The 26,113-nt window shown below is 36.6% G+C and overlaps 1 protein-coding gene across 2 annotated transcripts in view; it reads right to left on the bottom strand.

Annotated features, from left to right (window-relative positions):
• Ku80 (X-ray repair cross-complementing protein 5 Ku80) overlaps positions 1-26,113 on the bottom strand; it is a 76,406-nt gene that overhangs the window by 16,322 nt on the left and 33,971 nt on the right. For both annotated transcript variants that reach the window (XM_081755335.1, XM_081755336.1), the window contains exons 8-11: positions 12,452-12,591; positions 11,674-11,811; positions 7,953-8,101; positions 2,041-2,310 (exon numbers count right to left, since the gene is read on the bottom strand). In XM_081755335.1, the coding sequence (XP_081611461.1) occupies positions 2,041-2,310; positions 7,953-8,101; positions 11,674-11,811; positions 12,452-12,591 (697 nt within the window). The remainder of the gene's footprint in view (positions 1-2,040; positions 2,311-7,952; positions 8,102-11,673; positions 11,812-12,451; positions 12,592-26,113) is intronic.

A 26,113-nucleotide genomic window follows, 5' to 3' on the forward strand; every position in this document is an offset into this window, starting at 1 on the left:
TTTGTCGCATTCTTATAATTTTTAAATAATTATTACTTTTCTGACCAGAGTATGCAATTTTTTATTAAAAATAAATTATTTCATAACAGTTTCCATACACATATCGCTATCTTCCTCAGATGTTAATATGTATGTTCATATTAACGTAGGTAATATGAGATTTCATAATATTAAATTGTTGATATTCATTTTTAAACATACAACAAGAAAATATTGTTACCCCACTTACAACTTAATACAACTCAATTACATAGGTGTACAAAATGTCAAATGGAAAGGTATTTCGAAGAGAGGATCATTGAACACATTACGAGACATGGATAGGGCTTCCTTTATTGTTTTTTCACGTAACTTTAATTCGCTAGTTGTATCTCGAAGTGAAAGATGTGAAGGATACTTACTTTTCGCTTCTTCTAATTTTATACTCACAACTACCACAATATACATACTTTTTTCTTCTTTTTTTCCTATTTTCGATGTTGTCTAGTTTAACCATGTTATGGTTCCTACAGTTGTTACTTACAACCGTATCCTAATTTCTTTCAGTTCATCGTTGGAGATGAATTTGGAAGGAAATGTTACACTGTACTAACTATGTATAACAAAGTCATTATATGGATACATTCTAATAAGTGAGTTATAATATAATAGTGCGTAAGTTTTGTTATTATTATTATTATTATTATGGAAAAATGGACAGTTCAAATCATATTTTTCTGTGCAAGTATTTGCGTACACGCACGGTGAGAAAAGTAATCAAAACAGCCAACGGTAACAGTTCAAGGTTGTATGAAAGGGAAAACGAACTTTCCTATAACAACGAATCGAAAACAATAACGTAACATCAAGTTGACCTCTATATATGATTCTGTTATCCATTCCTTTGAGCAAAACATAAAAACATCTGATCACGTTGTGTAGAAAAATAAAACATGGATTTTCCAAATTTGACAGAAAAAACAGCAACAATCAACATTTCATATTTTTAGTGTAACAACAATATTTATTAGGAACTATTATTTCGACTTTTTTGAACTCGAAAATACTGTGTTAAAAACTTTCCAAAAAGCAAAATAGTTTGGCAAACAAGGATATTCACGCATATAAAAAGTCAGACTTTTAAATCAAAACATCATTCTTAGAGATCATTTAGGGGATGATTTAGGGATCATTCGATCAATCTACTTTCAACGTTCGATTCAATATGATTCTGTCGCTGAGAAGCAATACCAGGACATTAACTATAAACTCAGAAAAAATATATCTAAGTACAATTACACAGTATAGTAACCGTATATTTTGTAATATTTGTATTTTTATTTTTTAGTTTATTATTTGAATATTTTACATATACGTAACTGTTTCTTTTATTCAGAACAATTAATTAGTTTCGTTATGAATGATCTATTCTTATTTTATTAAGTTTCTTTTATTCTTCCATCTGTCACATCTGAATGAAATGTCATGATCATTTGGGTATAGGACTCCAAGTGACAGACAATGCATTATAAGCTTACTATACTACTAAAACAAAGCGATCCATTACTGTGTCGTACTAGTACACTCTAATGAATTCATTTCTTTTTTTAATGTGATATAGCTCCTTCCAGCAAACACATAGATGGTGCACAACATATTCTGAATACTCAAATACAAGAAAACTCTCAATTTATCTATTTACTCATCCTCTGACTTAATGAAATCAATTTTCATTTTAAGTATGTGTTATTTCAAACATGTTTGGGAATTAAGTGCGGATATCTCGGGTAATATACAGTTAATTTAATTATTGTTGGCTAAGTTTATTGATTTAATAAATTTCTTGTTTATTACTGTTGTCAGATAATCATATCTGTGTGTGAGGGGCAGAAGGGCGCCATTGTCTCATTTTGAATTATTGCACCTTCAAGTCTTTGTATCCTGTTGGATCTCATTTTATCCCCCCTCCTCCTTCCCTCACACCAATAACCTAATTAGCACATTGTTTACATAGTTTATATTCGGCGACAAACACAAGCATCGCATTATGTGTATACTTACTGCTTGAAAATATCCGCTGCGGCTTTTGTTTTGGTTTTCTCCTCAATTTCTTCTAAAGGAAAAAGACTTCTGATCTGCTCGACGTAGGTTCTAGAAGCAGCCTGCATCCCAGGCAATGGCCTAAAGATCTGTAACAGTTTTTCATCTGGTTTTGGTGGAATTTCACCACGATGCAAGACGCGATGCGCCATACAGCGATACATATGCTGGAAAAACGGATTTAGGATTTTCTTGGGTTTAAACGCTTCTGATGGTTCATCGTCATCATCTCTGGAAACAAATAGAAAATTATTACAGAGCATGATATATACAAAGAAACATCTCAATGACGGACATCGATGGAACATAATTATTTATTTGTGCTCATGTGCTAATTGCTTGCCTAGACAGTAAAAATACATTAGTTATGAATGTAAATATAGGCTAATATTGAAATACTGCAATCAGGTTCTAGATAAAAGGGGAATGATGCTCCCCCTCTCCCCTGCTCTGCAAAGGAACATTGATATTCTTAGGGATTATACTGCAAAATTCTTTTGAGGTTATTTTCTTCTCAAGTGCAATTTATACCTGTATGAAAGTCCCTCAAATCACTCATTGACAGTTCTAAAAGTAAAAGTTACTCAACAAGAATATGCAACATTATTGTTAAATATTGATAATTTAGACAGAACCGAGTAATCAAGACGGTTTATGTATTAATTGGAGAAAAATCTGCAATAATTGTCTGTGTATAATTATATGAACACTATTTTCTGATTGAAACTTGCTTGTAATTGCTGGATCAGGTGAAGAGATTAATTGAAGATTTATTTTCAGATTACAGACGGTATTTTCTGTGCTGAGCTGAGAATACTTCCCGTTCGTATCCGTAAAAGGGACAGTTCTCTCCAGTAATATATACACTTTTGCCAGGCCAAAAAAGTTTCTCCGTATTATGAAGGTGTCAGTTAACGGTAATTTCACTGAACCTTTCGCGATGGATGTGGCATATAACCACATAAGCTCCTAACGTAATGGTAAAGCTATCTCCCTAAAGGGATAAGCAACTCAGTTTATTTTTTCTTCCCTATAGACGTACATACTTCAATTATTATCAGACTTACCATTCGTTGAAAGTCCGCTAATGTGCCGGACATATATATTGCTGTGTCGTTCTTCAGAGCTACAAGAGTATTTGATATTAGAGTTACAAGAATTATATTATAGAATAATAATACAAGTAGAGTTATGGCGATATCTTTAGTTACAAGAATAACCACATAACTAGCATTTTTATATTATATTTATTTAAAGATATAATTTGATGCATGTTTGTATAATTTGTAATAAAAACACTTACTGAGTCTAAATCGTACTCCGATTTTCTACGTTGTTTCGGCTAATACTGTCGCATGATATCACTAACCTATGTTGTTTGGGCTAACACTGTCGGATGATATCACTAATCTATGTTGTTTCGGTTAACATTGTCGTATATCACTAATCTATGTTGTTTCGGCTAACACTGTCGCATGATATCACTAACCTATGTTGTTTGGGCTAACACTGTCGGATGATATCACTAATCTATGTTGTTTCGGTTAACATTGTCGTATATCACTAATCTATGTTGTTTCGGCTAACACTGTCGCATGATATCACTAACCTATGTTGTTTGGGCTAACACTGTCGGATGATATCACTAATCTATGTTGTTTCGGTTAACATTGTCGTATATCACTAATCTATGTTGTTTCGGCTAACACTGTCGCATGATATCACTAACCTATGTTGTTTGGGCTAACACTGTCGGATGATATCACTAATCTATGTTGTTTCGGTTAACATTGTCGTATATCACTAATCTATGTTGTTTCGGCTAACACTGTCGCATGATATCACTAACCTATGTTGTTTGGGCTAACACTGTCGGATGATATCACTAATCTATGTTGTTTCGGTTAACATTGTCGTATATCACTAATCTATGTTGTTTCGGCTAACACTGTCGCATGATATCACTAACCTATGTTGTTTGGGCTAACACTGTCGGATGATATCACTAATCTATGTTGTTTCGGTTAACATTGTCGTATATCACTAATCTATGTTGTTTCGGCTAACACTGTCGCATGATATCACTAACCTATGTTGTTTGGGCTAACACTGTCGGATGATATCACTAATCTATGTTGTTTCGGTTAACATTGTCGTATATCACTAATCTATGTTGTTTCGGCTAACACTGTCGCATGATATCACTAACCTATGTTGTTTGGGCTAACACTGTCGGATGATATCACTAATCTATGTTGTTTCGGTTAACATTGTCGTATATCACTAATCTATGTTGTTTCGGCTAACACTGTCGCATGATATCACTAACCTATGTTGTTTGGGCTAACACTGTCGGATGATATCACTAATCTATGTTGTTTCGGTTAACATTGTCGTATATCACTAATCTATGTTGTTTCGGCTAACACTGTCGCATGATATCACTAACCTATGTTGTTTGGGCTAACACTGTCGGATGATATCACTAATCTATGTTGTTTCGGTTAACATTGTCGTATATCACTAATCTATGTTGTTTCGGCTAACACTGTCGCATGATATCACTAACCTATGTTGTTTGGGCTAACACTGTCGGATGATATCACTAATCTATGTTGTTTCGGTTAACATTGTCGTATATCACTAATCTATGTTGTTTCGGCTAACACTGTCGCATGATATCACTAACCTATGTTGTTTGGGCTAACACTGTCGGATGATATCACTAATCTATGTTGTTTCGGTTAACATTGTCGTATATCACTAATCTATGTTGTTTCGGCTAACACTGTCGCATAATATCACTAACCTATCTTGTTTGGGCTAACACTGTCGGATGATATCACTAATCCAAGCAGAAAAGTAATTCAAATTTATAATAGTATATTGCAGCTGCTTACCAAGAATTTAAAGTAACTGAGTGGTAAGTTAAAAAGTGTCTAATCTTATATGCGAAATTAATTATTATAACAACAATCTCATGATTTATTTTCAATAGAAAGCACAATATTATAAAACTAGTTTTACAATGCATCTGACTCTGCAAAAAGCCTAATTGAAAGTGCTTGTATTTATAGTAGCATGAAGAAGAAAAAAAAAGTTAAAAAGATTTGTTCGACTACAAGGGATGTATATTAGCAACAATTTTATATTCATCATTGTTCAACTGGACACGCGCAATCAGCTACCAATGAAGGTGATAGTGTTAACAGGAACAGAAGAAAATGAAATGAATTTTGAATTTTACGTCCCACGGTTATGCCGGTTAGGCTAAAGGAGACGGTGGTGATGAGTAATGAATGAAATGGTGGAATGAAGAAAGTGGGAGGAAACGGGAGAACCCCGAGAAAACCCACGCACACGGTGTTTGTCCACCACAAAGCTCACTTGGCGGGAGCTGGGATCGAACCCGGGACCCCAAGCACCAGAGGTGAACGCTCTACCACTGAGCCACCGTGGCCCTCATAGAAACAGAAGAGTACAAGCACGGTATAATTTAGACTTTTTTACAAATTAAGTACAGAGTATACTAAAACTACTCTTTATTTTGAATACCCCACAAACATTTATCTCCCTGAATCACACAATCTACTGGTAAGAATGGTTCTTGAGATCCCCTTTCAAGCTCGCCCAACACTACGCTTGCACGAGTACACAGGCACCCTTGTGTCAGCAGTAGTACTAACTCAGGGATTATAATACCACGTTCCATCGGTGAGGGATGAAAATAGTAGAGAAAATACTGATAACAGTCGTTAAGCACGGTCGGAGATATTCACCGAGGAAACTGTCGTAGCTTCATGGGGGATAAATCTCCTGCCCGGGCCTTGACATCATCACTAGTTCCATCCGCTCCGAAAATATAAAGTAGAGAATCTAATATCACAACGCTACCTGAATCATTGCTCACTTCTTTCCAGAGGTGTGTGTTTCATACTGGATTGAACCTGATATCACGTGGACGGGAACTATGTTCAGCATTCTTCTATAAAAAGAGAGCTTGATTGTTTAAATAAAGCTGTACCAGGTTTCAAATTGTGTTTGCTGTGTATAACGAAAGAATCTATTGCATATTTTAACATCGATTTTTTTTTTATAATATAAGTATGTGCGTGTGTTCGTATAATACTTTTTCTTGAAAAGCATATAATCATAGTCCATTTTTGTTATCAATAGGTTCTTTTCGTTTTCATATAATATTGCGCTCAGTCGGTGCGGACATTATACTCTTCGAAAAATAAAGTGTGTTCGCTTTCACATTTTATATGCAAAACGAGAGATAACTAAACCAATGTGACGTGAATAGAATATCCAAGTGGCGATCACTAATGTTTCCCATGAGACTGGAAGAAAGGTTGTATCGTCTCGATTCTCGGAAAGCTTTTCTCGTCTCGCGTCGGAAAATTGCTAGTTTCGTTTCGTAAATTTATGTATAAAATCTATGCCTTCATTTTTCTTAATATTATCTAGAAGCTATAAGAAGCCTTGCGATTCACAAGAGGTCCACAAAGAGCGTGTTGTAATACATTTAAACTATATTTATTGTTAGCGTATTTTGTGTAATGACCTGCATATCTTTAAAAGTTGACAAATGCTCTTTATTATGTTCGTAAATCGTTTTACCTATTTACATTTTTATAATATGAATCATAGTGTTTGCTATCTAAGACTTTGGTGCATTAGTTTTGCCTACAAATCCCGAGAAGTTTCTTGTCTCTTCTTGAAAAATGAGACGAGAATTGTCTCATGTTTCTCATCGTCTCGAATTTTCAAATATACTTCTCATCTCAAAGAGAACACAATACGAGAAATTTCTCCTCTCGTGAGCAACACTAGTTAAAACTAAGCTGACATTCAGCATCATCTGTTTTACAATTGAAGAAAGCCTGAACAACGAATCAAGAAAAAAAGTTTTTTCCTGTTTAAAACGGGAGAACTTCAATGTCGTCAAAACAATTATAAGATAGAAAAAAAAAGCAGTTTCAAAATTCAGAAAAAAAATCCTGCTGTTCTATGAAAAGTTACTCTTTCTGAAAGAATGTTCTGCATTTGATAATGTTTATTTGGTAATTCTAGGCTAACGGGAACTCATGTTTGCTGATTACTATTCAATATACACTTTGTAGTGACACACATTTCGTTTGGAATAATGTTCTGAAAGGATACTTTCAGTTGCAGGCTTTCGTGTGACCGTTGTCATTGGTAAGGAACAAATTGATTGATTGTGCTAATTTTTCGTTAATTGTTCGTCGAATGCTGAAATTTCGTTGGATCTGAAGCTTAAAGAAAGGAGAAACAAACAGGGTCAGTAGAATTTACCTGAAAGTATTCCTTTCTCCCTCACAGCTGAGAAGGTATATGTGAGGTATGGTGCCCCCTTCAGGAAAAGGCATCTGGGAACCAAAAAGCCTACCCTAATTACAAAAGACTTATTTTGTAATAGTAACAAAAAGAATTTAACTTTTTATTATAATTGTATCATGAGAGACGTTCTAGAGGGTATGGTGGCGGGGAAGAGAGGGAGGGGGCGAAGGAGACTATAATTAATGGATGATATAAAAACAGAAAGATCATACGTGAAGACGAAAAGGTTAGCGGAAGACCGTGGAGCATGGAAGCTTCTCAGCTGCGGCACGTGACCTGCCAATAAAGGCAGAATACCTATGATGATGAACAAAAAGAAAATGTGAACAATGCTGTATGATAGTAGTTGATGTAACCGTGGCACTAAATGTAGATTTTGGAATAGGCCTATCACGCAACTACAGTTGTAACTTTAATACGTATAAGTTGGCAACATTATTAGCACTCCAGGAGGGAAGGGAAGCTGTTTGCTGGGTCGGTTCTCAAGAATTCTTTTCTAGAATACTTACGCTACAGCTGTCATCAAATCCATATTATCGATCAGATTATCAATGGCCTCGAGTTGTTCCGCTGTTGGCTTATTCTTTTCCGAGATTAATGAAGGGAAGGTAAGATGTCGGACATCTTCGGCATACGGTAGCTCCACAAAAACGAGGCACTGTGAAAAAAATATATCTTTAAAAGTATAATCTACGTTACATGATAAGTGGAAGAAATACATATATATATATTTTTTTTCAAAATGTGAATTCAATGATGTTCAAAGAATGAAAAATATGTATAAATTGACCATCGATCTCTGACTTACAATGCTGGTCTGTTAACAGTACACTTAACCACATGGATTGTGGAAATCCTATTATGCTTGGACAAACTAGTGTACATTACAGAACATCCGTGACATCAGTAGGTGTTCATAATATAGACAAGTCATTTCCAACTGGGTGCATTGTGACGTCAAACTTTTCTGCTCACCTGTTCTGATTGAGGGGAATGAGCTGGCAGATACCTGACGTTGACAAAAAGACAATGGTGGTAGGCCAATAAGAATATTGACAGCCTAATCGATAGCTTCGGTGGTAACTACTCGTGGATCCACTCCAATACTTGTTCTCCATTCCTCAGTATATTTCTTCCTACTTTTCTCAGATAGTGAAACCGCCCTCCCACGTCACACAATTTAAAGTTGGAAATTACTAGTACAGCAGTTAATCAGGGAAATGACTAGTATAGACAGTAGCTAATCAGGGAAACAACCAGTATAGGCAGTGGCTAATCAGGGAAATGACGTATAGGCAATGGCTAATCAAGGAAATAACTAGTATAGGTAGTAGCCAATCAGGGAAACGACTAGTATAGGCAGTGGCTAATCAGGGAAACAACTAGTATAGGCAGTGGCTAATCAGGGAAATGACTAGTATAGGCAGTAGCTGATCAGGGAACGAACTGGGTAATGTACTGGTTAACACACCCGCACGGTAAACAAGAAATCAAAGTTCCACCCGTGCATTTGTTTTCTTTCTTTCTTTCTAAATTGTCCTTATATTATCTACGCTCTACAGCTTATGAACGTGAACTTAATCTTGGGGGTCACGATGGTTCAGTGGTAGACAGCTTTCCCTCTGGCGCATGGGGTCCCTGGTTCGACTCAAATTCTCGTCAAGTGAATTTTATAGTGGATAAACACCGTATACGTCGGTTCTCTCGGGGTTCTCCCGTTTTCTACCACTTTTGTCATTTCATCATTATCATCTATCTCATTACCACCGTCTCCCTTAGCCTCGGTGCATAACCGTGAATGTTGAACTATATATATATATATATATATATATATATATATAAATATGAAGATTAACGTAACAACAAACTGAAGGGACTTTTGCTTTTGATTTACAATCGATATATAAAGTGACGGGAACTAACTATTTATACGGTTTTATGGGATAAATCGTGGAATAATATGAAATTATACAAATATCTCCAATGTGGCACCCAAGACGGCTATTGAGAGAATAACAGCCCAACAGTGAGGCAGCTAATAATAGGCAGTGAATCAGTAGATAATGACCTAATAATGAGACAGTCGAAATGAAATGAAATCTTTCAGTTTAACGTCCCACGATTATGTACTGTAGACTAAGGAAAACGGATAATTAAGGCAGGTCAATCCAGGGTTCCTACTGATCTGGAGAAATCTATTTCCTTGATTTCTCCCTGACTTTCCCTGGCCTTTGACAGGATATTCCCTGACTTTCATGACATGTTTCGGATGATGTTGACATAAAAATAAGGAATAAATAACGGTAAATATTTATATATGAGAAAATTTATTCTAGAGACAGGTAGTAATCAATTGCTAATACGTACATTCCATTTACCTCCCATAAAAGTCTCAGCAACGTCCCATATGTGATCACTAATAGCTACCCACAAACGTCTGGCAATCAATTAATCTGAAGATACGATACTTTTTATACATTCATTTATAAAATTTCCTTGACTTTCCCTGATTTCCAGTCTTTTTCCCTGAGCTCCCCTGACCTGCAGCAATTTCCCTGACTTTCCCTGATCAGTAGGAACCCTGCAATGAAGATAGAAGAATTGGTGGAAAGAGAATATGAGAAGAAATGAGAGTTTCCGAGAAACCCACGAACATGGTGTTGTCCACCACGAACTTAATTGGTCGGAGATCGAACCAGGAACCTCACGTAAAAGAGGTAAGCGCTCTACCACTGAGCTACCGTGTCCCCAATGAAACAATCGACAATTACCTAATAGTGAGATAGTCGATAATGGCCAAATAGTGAGACATTGAGAGAAGTGAGATAGTCGATAACGGCCAAATAGTGAAACATTGAGAGAAGTGAGATAGTCGATAACGGCCAAATAGTGAGACACTGAGAGAAGTGAGATAGTCGATAACGGCCAAATAGTGAAACATTGAGAGAAGAATTCTACTGCGGTACAGAAACTATTCGTGAACACTTCTAGCACTTCGGAAACGGTATAGTGTTGAATGATGAATCCTACACGAGTCGATTACGACACAAAATGTGACATCAGCAATGTCTGTGCTGCTTCGTTGTTTGGTCAGGGCAAAGGTATCAATTTCTAGACAGTGGTGATGTGCGATAAGAAGCGACGCTCAGTAAATATGTGTTTCTTTGTTGTCTCATCAGAAGGTCACTAATATATACAGGGCATTCATATATTGTTTGGATGCCTATAAAAAACAAATCTACCTACATTTCAGAGTTATCCAAATGGAGAACATTTTAAACCACTATTTCTTCAAAACACTACTAAATTCGAGAGGTTTTCCAATATAAATATCATTATCCATGTCCATTATGACAGTGCGAAATTTGAACACTATTAGTGATTCGGTTCTCGGGCGCAACGCGTTAAGTATTTTGCTTCACACTGCTCAATAAGTCCAAATTAATGACTTTTAGGTTGAAATTTATTGGCATTGTTTACTTAAGCTTTTTAGTCATATGTGGACTGACGGACACGTAGAAATTAGCTTTAATCTGGGTTTCCTCATGGTCACCGTATTTATATTCGATTCAAAGCTGATTGTAAGCCGACCACCCAAAAATCAAAAACGAAAACGAAATTTGCCGATGAAGCATTTAAAGCATAAGGAATAAATTATGTTGCCAGTTGTTATTGAATTCTCTAAATCTTTTTTTTTTTTTTTTTTTTTTTTTTTTTTTTTGACAGAAATTTATTTCTCTTGCTGTGAATGCTTTTAAAATATCTGAAAATCATAACATGAACGATATAGCATTTGCATTTCCTCCTATATAAAAACTAGAACATATTACAATTAAAAGAAAATCCACCGACTTGACCACACTGAGTCTGAACGATAGCAAAAACTTCTGATGACATTTTTCTCAATTTTTTCCCATTGCTTCGATAAACAGCGATGTCTACTATACTCACTGTGTTTATGATATCGGTTGTAACCTGAGAGGCATTTTTTGAGGAAAGAGAAAAAAAGAATAAGTCAGTTTACAATCGAGTAAATACGACAGGGGCGAGGATGAGACAGAAATTTTGGCAAACATGTCCAACTTTCAACATAACTGTGTAACGCATATCAGCACCATCACTAACTAAAAATAAACAGCTTATACGCAAGCTTCCCCATTTCTAATTTTACTAACAAATATACTGATATTTTAAAGATATTTTTCTCTTGTGAAATAGCAGAATACATACCTCATAGTTGTCTCTAACTTTCGGAAACAAAGCACCTAACAGTGGTTGAGTATTCCTGGAATACACTTTCCTAGCAATTGCTACCATATCAAGCTCCTGGAGAGCTTGAGCCAAAGCAGACAACGCAATCGCAGCTTCCTAAGGAAATAAATATACAGGAAAATAATTTTACATTGCAATGCTGTAAATTATGTAACATATTGAAACAAGGAAACCGCGATAGACTTTCACTATGCGATCTTGAGTTGCAGTTGAATTCGACGATTTCTTCTTGGTGCTTCAATTCTTTTGTCAGTGAGTGTACATTTACAGATTTATCTATAAATTCCTTAGTTATATTCATTAAAATACAATAATTCGTTTCGTTTGTTACAGAATCTTGGCCAGAACGATGCGTAGACGACTTTCAATTTCTGGTGTGATGCACTATTACCATATCAAATTTATATCAAGCTATACTTTAGCACGAGTCAAAATATCAACACAAAGTAAAACAAAGAGGACCATGTGTGCAAAGGTAACTGCATTGATATATATATATATTAAAATGTACCCTGTAACATCTGTCAGTAATTATAAAATTATATGACGTGTTAGGAAAGCAAACAGGGGATAAATACGAGGCGTTCCGGGGGATAGTAAGGGCCAACTCAACATCGAGTCACGTTGCTTACTTCCCCCTTACTACTCAGAACGCCTCGTCATGTACTTTCTCTGGTGACTGTACAATAATAGCTGTTAAAATCTTTTATATACATCTATTCTCCACAATAATTACCTCATCCCCTCTTCTTCCCACAACATATAAAACTCCTTTTCCAAGTACAAGATGGCGGGGGATTCGTGCAGCCTTTGTAAAGCCCAGAATACTCAAGCATTTCTCACCAGATTCATAACTCATTTGTGCTCTATCTTCATCTGAAAGTAAACAAACCAACAAAATAGAATTTTAAAAATTACACTATTAAATATTTCAAATATTTCGCGTTTACAAGTACTGAAGAAACTAAACTCATTATGACCAGATTTCACATACAGATTACAACGAAAGTGGCCAGAAAATGCGATTTCAATGTGCCTGTCAAACCACCGGAAAATATAGAAAAAGTTTTATCACTCTACAAGAATTATTTCTTAGATCTGTTAACATTATCAGGTGTATATAAGGGAAATGAAATCTTTGAGTTTTACGTCCCACGATTATGCCGGTTAGGCTAAAGGAGACGGTGATGAGACATGAATGAAATGGTGGAATGAAGAAAGTGGGAGGAAACGGGAGAACCCCGAGGAAACCCACGCAAACGGTGTTTGTCCACCACAAAGTTCACTTGCCGGGGGCTGGGATCGAACCCGGGACCCCAAGCACAAGAGGTGAACGCTCTACCACTGAGCCACCGTGGCCCCAGGTGTATATCAGGGTTGCTTGTAAGTGTAATCAATCTTACATTGGCATGACCAAAGGAAACTGTTAATAGTGTGAAGGGACATTCAAGAGAAGTTAAGAAATAAGACCCAACCAACTTAGGTCTATCAAGATATCTTTAATGCAAATTAAGAAACTCAAAGTAGTTAACCGAAATAAATGTATTTGAATCGTATTTCACAAGGATAAAAATCCACGTTTAAATCTAGACAAAGGGAATTGGACAATAGATGGGACATCATTATTAATAGCCATCTAAAACCACTAGAAACATAGAATTAATGGAAAAAGGGTAGAAACGTTCTGATTTCTTAAGCAGCGCATTGGTATTAATACAAGCAGACTAACTTTAAATGAGTTATATCAAGTTTGGTGTTGGTTTGGTTGTATTAAGGAGGGTACAATACATCGGTGTAAGTCTGAGAAAACTATAAACGGATTCTAGTGAGTTCAACATGTGCAATAGATCATTGCTTAAAGTAGACCATGGATCAAGGGATCTATGGTCTACTCCCTTGATCCATGGTGTGCTTTACGCAGATAGAAAAGCTTGAAACAAATCATACATATTACCTGGTATTTCAAATTATTAGTGAAAGTGATATATCAATTGTGCATATATTGTAAAATTTCTTTCTTATCACAGACTGCATTTTTACTTTTCAGCGTGTTACCGGCAAGCACAACTATACCGATAGAAGAAGAAGGAAAAAAAAGATTACGACACGTTTGAAACTCCAATAATTGATTGTAATATAGAGTGTCTACAAATGTTCATTTTCAAATTCCAGGTTTTATCAAGGTTTTCAAGGTTTACTTTTCCTTTTTTCCAGGTCTATTCAGTACAGTGACATTTATTGTAACACGTATAAGTTAATGCAATTTTATATAGTTCTTAACAAAAACTGGTAATAATTAGAGAATGCATATGGCAAGTGATAGTTTCTTTAAGTGACAAGATGAAAAGAAAAAACTGATTGAAATGTAGGTTCTCAAAACAATTTACACAAGAAAATGTTTAATTAAAATAGCCCCTATCAGAAGGCCAGTTGAGAAAAATGTGCAGTAGCTTCAAGTTCAACATAGTTCAAGTAGCGCCGAGTTCAACATCCCTTTTAACTTTTTTTGCCTTTCTTCCAACGTATCTACTTCTGCTTCGGCGTCAGTTAGTATTCTTTTCTTCTTTAATTTCAACTCTTTTATTTTCTTCCTAATATCTTTCTTTTCTCGAGCTGCTCTGTCTTCTTTTTCACCGCGGTCTTTCAAATATTCATTTCTTCTGCTTGATGCATTCCTCACATACTGAACCATGCTCTTTGTGATATTCGTATTACGTATGTCATCAGCAACACGCACAGCAACCAACACTTCTCTGGACAATCAAGTACTCCTCTTGGAGATTTTCAACAATGCACTCTTTGTTAATGGAGAAACTCCTTTCCACTGCTGCGTTGCTATGGAAAAGTACATATCTTATGCATGAATGTTTTAAACGCATTGCAGACACCTTCTTTACTTAAAAGTTCATAGAGAAAAACGTCTAATCTGTCATTTTTGTAACTGAAATCTGACAGTTTTCGTGCTGTATCTTGGTCTGAACAAAATCTTAAATATTCCAAATGCACCATATCAGCATTCACTCCTTTAAGCGATGTAACCGCAGAAAACCCAACATCAACTAGATTAAGTTTTTTTAAGATGTCCTTATCAAAAACATCAATTGAGGTCAGTTTTCTTGAAGTTTTAACTACTTTTCACGAAGCGGCTTAACAAACTACGAATCAACGTGTTTAGGTCATTTCATAGAAACGGTAGTAATGGACTGTCTGTCTGGTACTTAGTGAGGAATTCTTCTAGTTCTACAGATACGGACTGAAGGAACCCTAATCTAGCAGGCAACAGTACATCAGAGATGTGGGCTTTTACTTTAGAGGAGTTTGATGTTTCAGGAGGTTTTGTTTTCACTGCATCAACATAAACTTTTAAGGCAGGAATCATAGTTATGGCACGGTTGATAACTTTAGAATTCTCCACCCAACTAATAAAACAAAATTTAAAAGGAAAACAGCTGTTCCAGATGCTGCCATGAAATCTGTTCTTCTTGAAGGGAAGTCCTTGAATAAATAGTACAACGCTCTCAAAAACTCTGTCACATTCCAACCAGCTTTGGTATGCGCAGTCTTAAAAGCCCCATTAACAATATGTGAAGAGCACGTTCCTGTCTCCAAAAGCTGTAGACCTTCACCATTTTCTTCACTCAGATAGGCCTTCAAATCACTCAGAAATTTCAAATTAAGTTGGGGCCATCAAGAGAAACCTGAAGTAACTTACAAAAATCGAGACCCTTGTCCTTGAAAGTATTTATAAATGCACTTAACAAATTCTGGGCAGTAGCATGTCCGAGGAATATTGATGTTAAATAACGTGTTAAAACTTTATTTTCGTCACTGTGCCAGAAACGAACTACTAAGTCCGTTTGATTTTTCTGTGAGATAGTGTTTAGGCTTTCGTCGAACGATACTGCAAAAAATTCACAATTTTGCAGTTCACGAAGTAACGTTTGTTGGAAATATGGACCCAATCCAAAAGTGATGACATAACCTATTTTGTCTTTGTATAACTGCATATTTTTAGCGACTTCACACTCAGGAAACAAATCCGTTGCACTCGCTTGGCTTCTGGCCGATGCATGACGTAACTTTGTGTAATGTCCAGATTATTTCTGCTTTCGTCACTTGATCTTTGATAAGATAACTCTTTATTACAACACTAGTTTTTGCTGGGCTTTCATTTTTCTCCTGAACAACTGGAATAGATGATGTGCCAGTTACTGAACTGGAAGACGCTGTAGAATTTTTTGTACAGGAAGGCTCCTTGTTAACATTGCTTGAGAACTTTACAATCGAACATTGTGTATTAAGAGCTTTAACAGCTATTTGATGTTTCTTTCCTTTTTCATGAGATTTCAATGATCCAGCTCCCATATTTGAAATGTCAAAATCAGTTCTGCAGAGTTTACAACCTGATTTAAATGGATCGTTGGACCTAATAACCCATTTCCACTGGCCTTTCACGAGTCCTGGAATTTAGTTTTATTTTTCGCCATTTTAATGGCTGAAAAATAAAATGTTAATTGTTAGTGTGTTACAGGATTTATTGCAAGACTAGTAAAATGTTAATGTAAATACTAAAAGTGATTCCGTTAAGATGTGGGCAATTTTACTTTTTTCCGGTGATAGACCTTTTGGCCACCGGGAATGGTGTTCACTGCGACATCCGCGGGCTTGGACTCCTGTTAAAAAGCTTTGGTACAGGAGTATAAGCCGAATGTTGTTCCAGACCTGTCTACTACTCTTGCTACAGAAACATGTAAACTAGGGATGGCCAGATCCGGATATTTTTGGATCCGGATATCCGGACACTGGATCCGGATCCGAGATTTCGGATCTTGGATCCGGATCCGAAAATCCGGATCTTGGATCCGGATCCGAAATTTCGGATCTGGGATCCGGATCCGAAAAAACGGATCTTGGATCCGGATCCGAAATTTGGGATTTTGGATCCGCATCCGAAAAAAAACAAATCTTGGATCTGGATCCCAAATTTCGGATCTTGGATCCGGATCTCAAATTTCGGATCTTGGATCCGGACCCGAAAAGCCGGATCTTGGATCCGGATCCGAAACTCTGTGTCAGAAAATTAGGGTGTTCCGAATAAGCAAAATTTTCGAAATTATTGACAAAGTGATTTTCATTCCTATGCTTAAAATAAGATTTTAAGACACTTTTGGTATGTTATCGTGTGACAGCCTTGAGTTCTCTTCATTCTGTTGATATTTGGTTTTCGTGCCTTAATATGTCACAATTACTCCAAATTTGATTGAGTAAAACTGTCGACTTTGGTGAGAGCAATTTCATTGTCAGATTCGATTCTAGTGGAAAAATTTGTCCTTTGTTTTCTGTAACACTAGTCAAATGCTGGGATGAAACAGTCTCAAGCACAAGTTTCTTCATTAGGCTCAGGCTGCTTAGTTTCCTAATTCTTTCTGAGTTATTGTGGTCACTGAATGAGGCCATTTCCTAGTCGTGATGGGCTAGGCCATTGCTAATAGAACAGCCCATAAAATATAGATCAAATCAAATTAAGGAGCAACTTCTTTCTCTTGCTCTTGATAAACTTTCTTTCTTTCTTTAAAAATACGTTTCTCTGTGACCGTACCACTCCAGATAGACTTAAGAATTATAGTAGAAATAAAGTTTTAAATGGCAATTAAGGTATCAAAATCAATGTATTAATGTATACAAAATACCATATGGAGCCTCGAGCAGTAACACGTATCTTTGTAATTAGTAATCCACTACTATTAACTCTGCATAGGTTGTATAAGGAGCTATATCATTCATGTAAACACATAGGCGGATCCAGGGGGAGGGCGAAAAGTCGTTCACCCCTACCCAGCGCCACCATTAACAGTGTACTTTAGTAGTAATTTGTGGCAATTTCAGATCATCTAAGTAATTTTTCACTGCTAGCATCCCCAACCGCCCGCTAAGAATCCATCCGGCCCCTCCAGGAGTCCGTTCTGGATTCGCCCCTGCGTAAACATAATATACAACTCATATCAAGAGTACATTTTGGTGGCTTTTTTAAAATTTTTATTTTAAAGGATTGTCATTTCTCGTGGCTTCTTATGCAATTTTGTCCACAGGCATACATGCAATTTCCAGTCATTACGCAAATACATTTATATACTTAATAGACCTCGGCTAGTTGGGAACTTCGCCACTAGACCCCGTTACTAGGGCCTCGCACCACAAAAGCCTCTAATCATAATCAATTTAAAAAGAAATGTCTGGGGATTTGCCCTTAGACCCTCTGATATCTCATTTGATCGGCCTATGACCTCGTACCTCGTAAACCTACAACCATACCGAATCTCAGTTCAAATATCAAGTAGTATGTATCCGGTATCCCGAGATATACCGAATTTCAGTGCGAGTACATGGGGGCTTTCCCCCCAGCCCACACATTTGCTCGGTCTACGGCCTCGCACATCATATGCCTGCAAACATAACGAATTTTTAAGGGGGTGCGGTGGCTCAGTGGTAGAGCGTTCACCTCCGGTGCTTGGGGTCCCTGGTTCGATCCCTACTCGCGCCGTGTGGACTTTGTGGTGGACAAACACCGTGCTCGTGGGTTTTCTCGGGGTTTTCCCGTTTCCTCCCACTTTCTTCATTCCACCATTTCATTTATTTCTTATAATCACCGTCTCCTTTAGCCTAACCGGGATAAGCGTGGGACTTAAAACTCAAGGATTTCATTTCATAACGAAGTTTTGTTCAAATAACAAGTTTCATTTCTCTAACATTCCAGGATTCCGAGATATAAAAGTCTTTTCTCCCCGCCAATTTTCTTCCCTTCTAAGACATACATAAAAAAACGCTGAAGTACATACCTAATTTTTTCAAATGAAAAGTCCAAATACCAAATTCTATGCTCCTAACCTTCAGAGGTTCGCAGATATCGACATGTTATTATAATAATTACAATCCCCACCCTCTTTCTTTTCCATCTCTTTTCTTTTCCTTTTTACTATAACGTCAAAAAACACTGAAACATGTCAAATTATTTTCAATGAGAAATATAAATACCAAATTTCTAGTCTCTAACCTCAAAGGATTGAACATATTAATAAAATAATTGTAATCCCCACTTAATTTTCTTCTCGCCCTTTTTCTTCCCTTCTGGACCACATATCAAAAAAACGTTGAAATACGTATCTAATTATTTTAAGTGAAAAGTCCAAATATCAAATTCCATGTTTCTAACCCTTTAAGTTTCCGAGATATAGGCATATTATTATACTAATTGCAATAATTGCAATTACCACCGCTTCTTTTACTTTCTACATCTTCTCTGCCCCTTCTAATTTAAATATCAAAAAACACAAACACGTATCAAATTATTTTCAATGAGAAACCCAAATACCAAATTTGAAGTATCTAACGTCAAGAATCATCAATATTTTCCACCCCATTTTCCCCCTTCCTCCTCGAATTTCCCAAAGTCCTTCCTTAGTGGTATCCTACGTCACAAAGCCTATAAACTGTCCAAATTTCAAATTTGTAGCTTAAGCGATTTGGCCTGTACGATGATCTGTCACTCACTCACTCAGGACTTTGCCCTTTTTATATAGAGAGATTTAAGATTTTATAGGAAAGCCATGGATTTTGTTCTAAGGCCGCCAGTGTCTTAGAAATGTAACAGCTTTGCTATAAACTTTAAGCAATCAACTGACTGATCTGCGTCTATATGTATTATGTAAAATACCGCTTATGATATTTATTTTGCTCGTAATAAAAAAAAAAAAAAAAAAAAAAAAAAAAAATGATGAAAATTCAAAGACATCCATGATTTTAGCGTAATACTGCAGGAGTTCAGATCATTGGATTAATCATAAAAGCCGACTGTGTCAGATAGACTACATTTATTTCCAATGTGGCACAAAGAAAATATGCAGCATTACTATGGAGTTTTTCACCGTTTTAACTCATTCTGAAAATATTATCATAGGTCTCACAAACAATCGAATTTTAATCCTAACTTGATTAATATAGTATAACAAAAGGCAGATCTATACAACTACTGACTTGAGATGAAAGTGGCATACTTTTAGTACGTTTAAAGATATACTAAAGACTAAATGATGGATGGGGTGTGTGCAACAGTGGTCTAACCCCGAAAAATGTGAAAATGAGATTTTGATGTAATCTTTTGTCATTTGAATTGAATTGTCTTCCCACTGAGTTAGATAAAATTCACCTAGTAAATTTTATACATATGGATATTTTAGTTCTGGGTCTCAATCTAAGGCCTAAAATAATCAAAACAGGAGTCCGAATCTGAACTTCGAAATTCCGGATCCAAGATCCAAAACTTCGGATCCGGATCCAAGATCCGAAATTCCGGATCCAAGATCCGAAATTCCGGATCCGGATCCAAGATCCGAAACTTCGGATCCGGATCCAAGATCCGAAATTCTGGACCCGGATCCAAGATCCGAAATTCCGGATCCGGATCCAAGATCCGAAATTTCGGATCCGGAACCAAGATCCGAAATTTCGGATCCGGATCCAGGAACCGGATATCCGGATCCAAGATCCGAAATTTCGGATCCGGATCCGAGATCCGGATCTTACAGGATCCGGATCCGGATCTTATAGGATCCGGATCCGTCTGGCCATCCCTAATGTAAACCAATGTCTTCACAAAGCAGCAAATAAGCTTGATTCATACTATGCAAATAACCAGCAACTCAGAGAAAGCTTCTAGCTTGTATGCCAGTATTCCCTCAGTGTAAGACACAAACTTAATAGATCATGAAATTTAACTTTTCCAATTACCTTACTCTCATCATCGGGGACTAATTTATCTCTTTTTGTAGTCATCGTTATTCACAACGACCATGCCAAACAAATACAATCTTATTCAATCTCTTCTTGTACCCTCAAAATACTTTCCAAAAACATTTACCGCCTGCATTCTGCTCACGTCTGTCTGTCTTTCTCAACTACATCTCCACTGAATAAGTTATTATTGGCTCTTAAATTATGCTGTAGTATATAACTTTCTTGCATTTTACAAAAATATACTTATTCCATACCAATCCCAAAAACAATATTTTAAAAGCAATTTTAAAATTTCCAGGTTCCTCGTCTAATTCCAGACTATTTCCAGGTTTTCCACGTCCAAAAGTAAATTCCAGGCTAATTCCAGGTTTTCAAGGTTTTCCAGGTCAGTAGACACCCTGTAATAGAAACATTTGCATGTTTGAAACTACTATATTTGCTACAGACTATTCAACATGATATGGTTTATTTGTTTGATTTTCTGAATGTTTTAGGTAGGCTTAACCATATGTGAAATGATGTTTTTCAATGTGTAATAGAAACTATGAGACGTGACTGAAATAAAAATGTGCGTTAATGTAAATAAACAAGTGAGTTTCGATTTTTTTATTATTATTAATAAGTATTCTGCCTTTTGGCAGGTCCAGGGACTAATGAGATTTTTTTTTTAATTTTAATTTTGGACCTTCTTCCACGTTTTTCGATTTTCAGTTTCCTCTTTTAACTCCCAATATTATCTTCTATTTTTCAAATCATTGATCGCTTATGTTCTTCTTCCTATTCCTCCCTTTCCTTCCATCTTTCCTTCTATAGTGGCATGAAGAAGACAATTTCTTCGCAAGATGTGTCCAATCCAATTGGCCCTTCTACGAACGATGGTAGGTAGAAGTGTCCTCTTCTCTTCTATCCGTTTTAAAACATCTTCGTTTGTTGCTCTCTCTGTCCATTTTATCTTCTCTATCTTCCGTAATGTCCAAGTCTCTGAACCATAAAGTCCAAAGCATTTGATCAATTTCTTCCTTAGTCTAATATTAAGGCTGCTAGTTAAGAGTGACCGTTTCTTGTTGAATGCTTCTTTGGTTATGGCACTTCTCGATCTGATCTCTTTGGTGCAGTAAGCATCTCTTGTCATATTTCTTCCCAGATATTTGAAATGATCGACCTCTTCAAGTACTCTTTGTTCTACTCTGACTCGTAAAGGCGCATTTTCATTTCACGGGATATTCTCATGACTTTCGATTCTTCGATGTTAATTTCCATTCCATATAGTTTCCCAGTGTCAACTATTTTGTCAATCACCTCCCGTAGTCTTTCTTCGATTCTAGCTATAATAACCGTATCATCTGCATACCTGATCTTGTTAATGATCTGCCCTCCAATCTTGAAGTCTCCAATTTCCATTAATGCTTCCTTCATTAAACATACATAATTGAATAAATGGGGCGTAAATATTGAATAATTGGGGCGACAAACTACATTCTTGTCTGACTCCTCTTCCAATCTCCACACTATTGGTTTCTCCTTCATTCAAGAGCATCTTCACTCGTTGTCCTATGTACAGGTTTTGAATGAGTCATCGATCTCTCCAGTTGATTCCGATTTCTTTAAGTATTTTCAGAAGTTTTGTCCAATTGACTCGGTCGAAAGCTTTACGCCAGTCGATGAAGCACAAACGCAACTCTTCCTTTACTTCAAGAATTCTTTCTGATATAATTCTTATCAATCCAATAGCATCTGTAGTGCCTTTTCCTTTCCGGAATCCAAATTGATCTTATTCTAACCTCTCATCTATCTTGCTTTCCAGCCGCCTGAACAGCTTCGATTTACATTGTGAAATTCGCAGACTTCCAAACAATACGAATTTCATATTGTAGAGTCCCCACAGAGTTTCACGCAAACTAAATGGGGTGGATTTAGGATTCTCAACGTTCCACGTAAGCAGAGACAAATTAAAAAGCCACAAAGCTCCACGCAAGTTGGGTGGCTGCGGTTAGGAATCCCACAATGTTCCAGGCAAGCAGAGTGGGATGGATTTAGGAGGCCTTATAGCTCCACGCAAGCTGAGAGAATGGAGTTTCACCAAGCGAAGTCTGATACTAGATACGATGGTCCTCTTGGTCTTATAATTAATGCAATGTAGCGGTGGCGCTAGTGTTTTAGTCATTTGCCACTGTAGTAATTTGTATTAGGACGCACGTGGTGCTGTTTATAAATACAAGCACGTGTTGTTTATAACAGAGCCATGTGCAGGATACTACAGTATTAAAACAGAAAGCAGTAGACCTACAATTATCGGCTGTAACATAGGGATAATGTAAGAAACAGAACCTTCTCATCTGACGCTGAATCCTTATCAAAAACTATTTCGTGTTATCCGTTACATTTAGGAATCAATGTTAAAACGAAAAGTTTTACTATTTCTCTCTACTTCCAGTTTCAGAAAATAAAGCTGGGATGAAATCTATTGTTTGGAAACTGAATGTATATTAAAAAAAAAAAAAAAGTTATCAGATGTTATGAGACCGTTTTTGGGAATTATTATTATAAGTGGATTATTTCTGATTGCAACAGCGAAGTAATGTCTAGAAATGCAAACTATTCTTGAGGTACTGAATCTGTTACTCGCTATCTATTACCGTTTCTCACTATGGCGATCAGTTTTGAAACCGGAATCTGGTTTGAATAGAAGGATAAAGATGGAGATAAAACTTATTCTTGCGTCCCTGAATCTATATCAGAAAGCCATTATTCTCGCCAGCTTTTAGTGTTTGCTCTATGGAGTTTAATATTGAAACCAGAAGTAGTATTATATTTCTATCACTTCCTGTTCCAATAGAGAATCAAAGGGGGAGATAGAACCTTTTTTTGACGGTACTAAATCCAAATTAAAATTCCTTTTTTCAGTTCTTGTCTTCCTTCTTCCTTTCTATTACCATCTTTCACCAAATGACCCGCCACCACTTCTGGTTGACAAACAAGGATAAAGGTCGTAATTAAAGTTATTCTTGGGACCCCATGACGATTTAAAAAAAAAAAATGCTTCTTGATACTTCTTACCATTTCCAATCTACGGAGATCAAAATTGAAACCGGAAATAATAACTTTCCGCATTTAGCAATGGTATGAGTGTATACGGTATCTTTCTTTGAGACAATGAACCCGTTTCGCTTGTCGCTATCTATTACTGTATTTGTCCTATTCCGCTGAAACTGAAAATAGTTGATTTCTGCCACTTCCGGTTGGAATAGATGGCTAACGGATAAGATGAAGCCTCCTTTGAAATGCTTTAACGGTTATGAAAACCACTTCTCGATATTACCATTTTCACTCTAATATCTGTCAAAAGTCAGACAGGCAGAAGGATATAGCCGTTTTGAACACTTCCGATATTTATGCATAGTCAGTGGGGAAAATTTATGAAGTTTGGGCTCCTAGTCCAGTCTCCATTTTAGGTCCTACATTATTATTATTATTATGATGATGATGAGGGAAGAGCGTAGCTGAAGGTATTTGAGAACAAGATCCTAAGATGAATATTCGGACTCAAAAGGAACGGGAATGGGGAATGGTGGAAACTTCATAACGGGGACTATATAATTTATACCGTTTACCAAACATTGTTAGGGTCCTCAAGTCTAGGAGGCTCAGGTGGGCAGGTCATGTAGCTAGAATGATGGAAGAAAGTAGGAACGCTTTCAAAGTTTTAACTGGAAGTCCAATTAGAAAACGACTATTAGGAAGACCTAGGCGCAGATGAGAGGACAATATTAAGATGGAGACAGACGTCAATTGACAGCTTTTGAGAACACGGAATTGAACCTCCGGGGTCCATACGCCATAGAGTAATAATAATAATAATAATAATAATAATAATAATAATAATAATAATAATAATAATAATAATAATAATAATAATAATAATAATAATAATAATAATAATAAATTTTAAAAAAAAAACTCTGTGTTCATTTATGATACCTTTCACTGGACTATTGCATGAGAAAATTCTTTAAAAAAAAAATGTTGCTGTAATTTGGAAGTTGTGCATTGAATATTCTATAAACTGAAAATACTGTAAGATAAGATACACATTTGATTTGAAAGAAATCACCTACGTACAAGTTCTTTCTTCTTGCTTTTCTGACCGCAAATTGCTGTATAAGACCCTAAAAGTCAACTTCTAGCAGAACATCAGTATTCGCTGTGAATGATATCAAAGTAGAAAGTCTGCCATACGATGTTGAATCTAAGAGCAGTTTTAGTCTCTTTAAAACATTGATTAATCGCTCTCCACTTGCACCAGATGGTAAAATACTCATAACAGTTCTCAAACCAATGTCTTGATTTCGAAAAAGAATTGTTAAATGAGCTCCCTCATACCTATGCGGTTAATATACGCGCCTTTGTCGTGGGAGACCCGGGTTCGATTCCTGGCAGGAGCTCATGTAGTTCGGAACCACGTTAAGCTGTAGGTCTACATCTCATGTAGCCTCGCTGCTGAAAGGGATGCTAAACTCAACATCATGTCAAATAAAGAACTTCTTTGTATTTCTCACAAATAAGTTTTAAGGAGTCGCCCGCACTTCAAAGTCTCAAAAATTCTCCAAAATGGATACATTCTTCAATTAGTTCACACGGGGTAATTCTGTTTGCGGGGCTCTTTAGGGTAATTATTCACAGATTTCAAGCACTTTTTCTAATGTTTTCTGACGGAAGTACGTTTTAAATGATCATAGAAACCAAATAGAGTGTGGAGTTCATAGTAAGCGGCTTTTCTTCTTTCCAATTCTGTTGCTAATTTGTCATTTAGCAAATAAAATGTGTTGACTTTCCATCAAATTTTACATCATTATGAATATCTTCCTCTCTTTCATCCCTTTTCTTCGCATTCTTTTGTTTAGTTGGTAACAATTCAAATCTATCCCTAAGGCCTTGCACAGGATTAATATAAATGATTCATTCGTTTTCAAAAGGCTATATTTTCAAATTACACATACAAATGAGAGACATGAAAATAACAGCAAACTTACCAAGTTTGGGTTGTGTACTCCAGGTGGCCCTAGATGGCAGCACGAGTTTAGTACCCGTCCAAAATCCGGGGGCCGCGGTGGCTCAGTGGTAGAGCGTTCACCTCTGGTGCTTGGGGTCCCGGGTTCGATCCCAGCCCCCGCCAAGTGAACTTTGTGGTGGACAAACACCGTGTGCGTGGGTTTTCTCGGGGTTCTCCCGTTTCCTCCCACTTTCTTCATTCCACCATTTCATTCATTACTCATCATCACCGTCTCCTTTAGCCTCACCGGCATAACCGTGGGACGTGAAACTCAATCGGGGTAAAGCGAGAAAATAGTTATTGTCTGTTAGAATATACGAGATATTCGCCTCTTGTGGAAATGCAACGCCCTTTCAGAAGAGAGTACGGAAAACAACATTTTGAGAGTGCAGAAAATTTGGTGATTTTGCAATAACTTTCATAGATTATATATATATATACACTGCTCCACAAAACTTAAGCAACCCGAGAGAACGTGGTATAAGTGACGTGTGGGGCCCATTCAACACTGGTTAGTGTCGTGCACATACACAGAGACACGCAGGCAAGGCGAGCACC

The sequence above is a fragment of the Thermobia domestica genome, chromosome 4, assembly GCF_964235325.1.
Source record: "Thermobia domestica chromosome 4, izTheDome1.hap1.1, whole genome shotgun sequence".
NCBI classification, from domain to species: Eukaryota; Metazoa; Arthropoda; class Insecta; order Zygentoma; family Lepismatidae; genus Thermobia; species Thermobia domestica.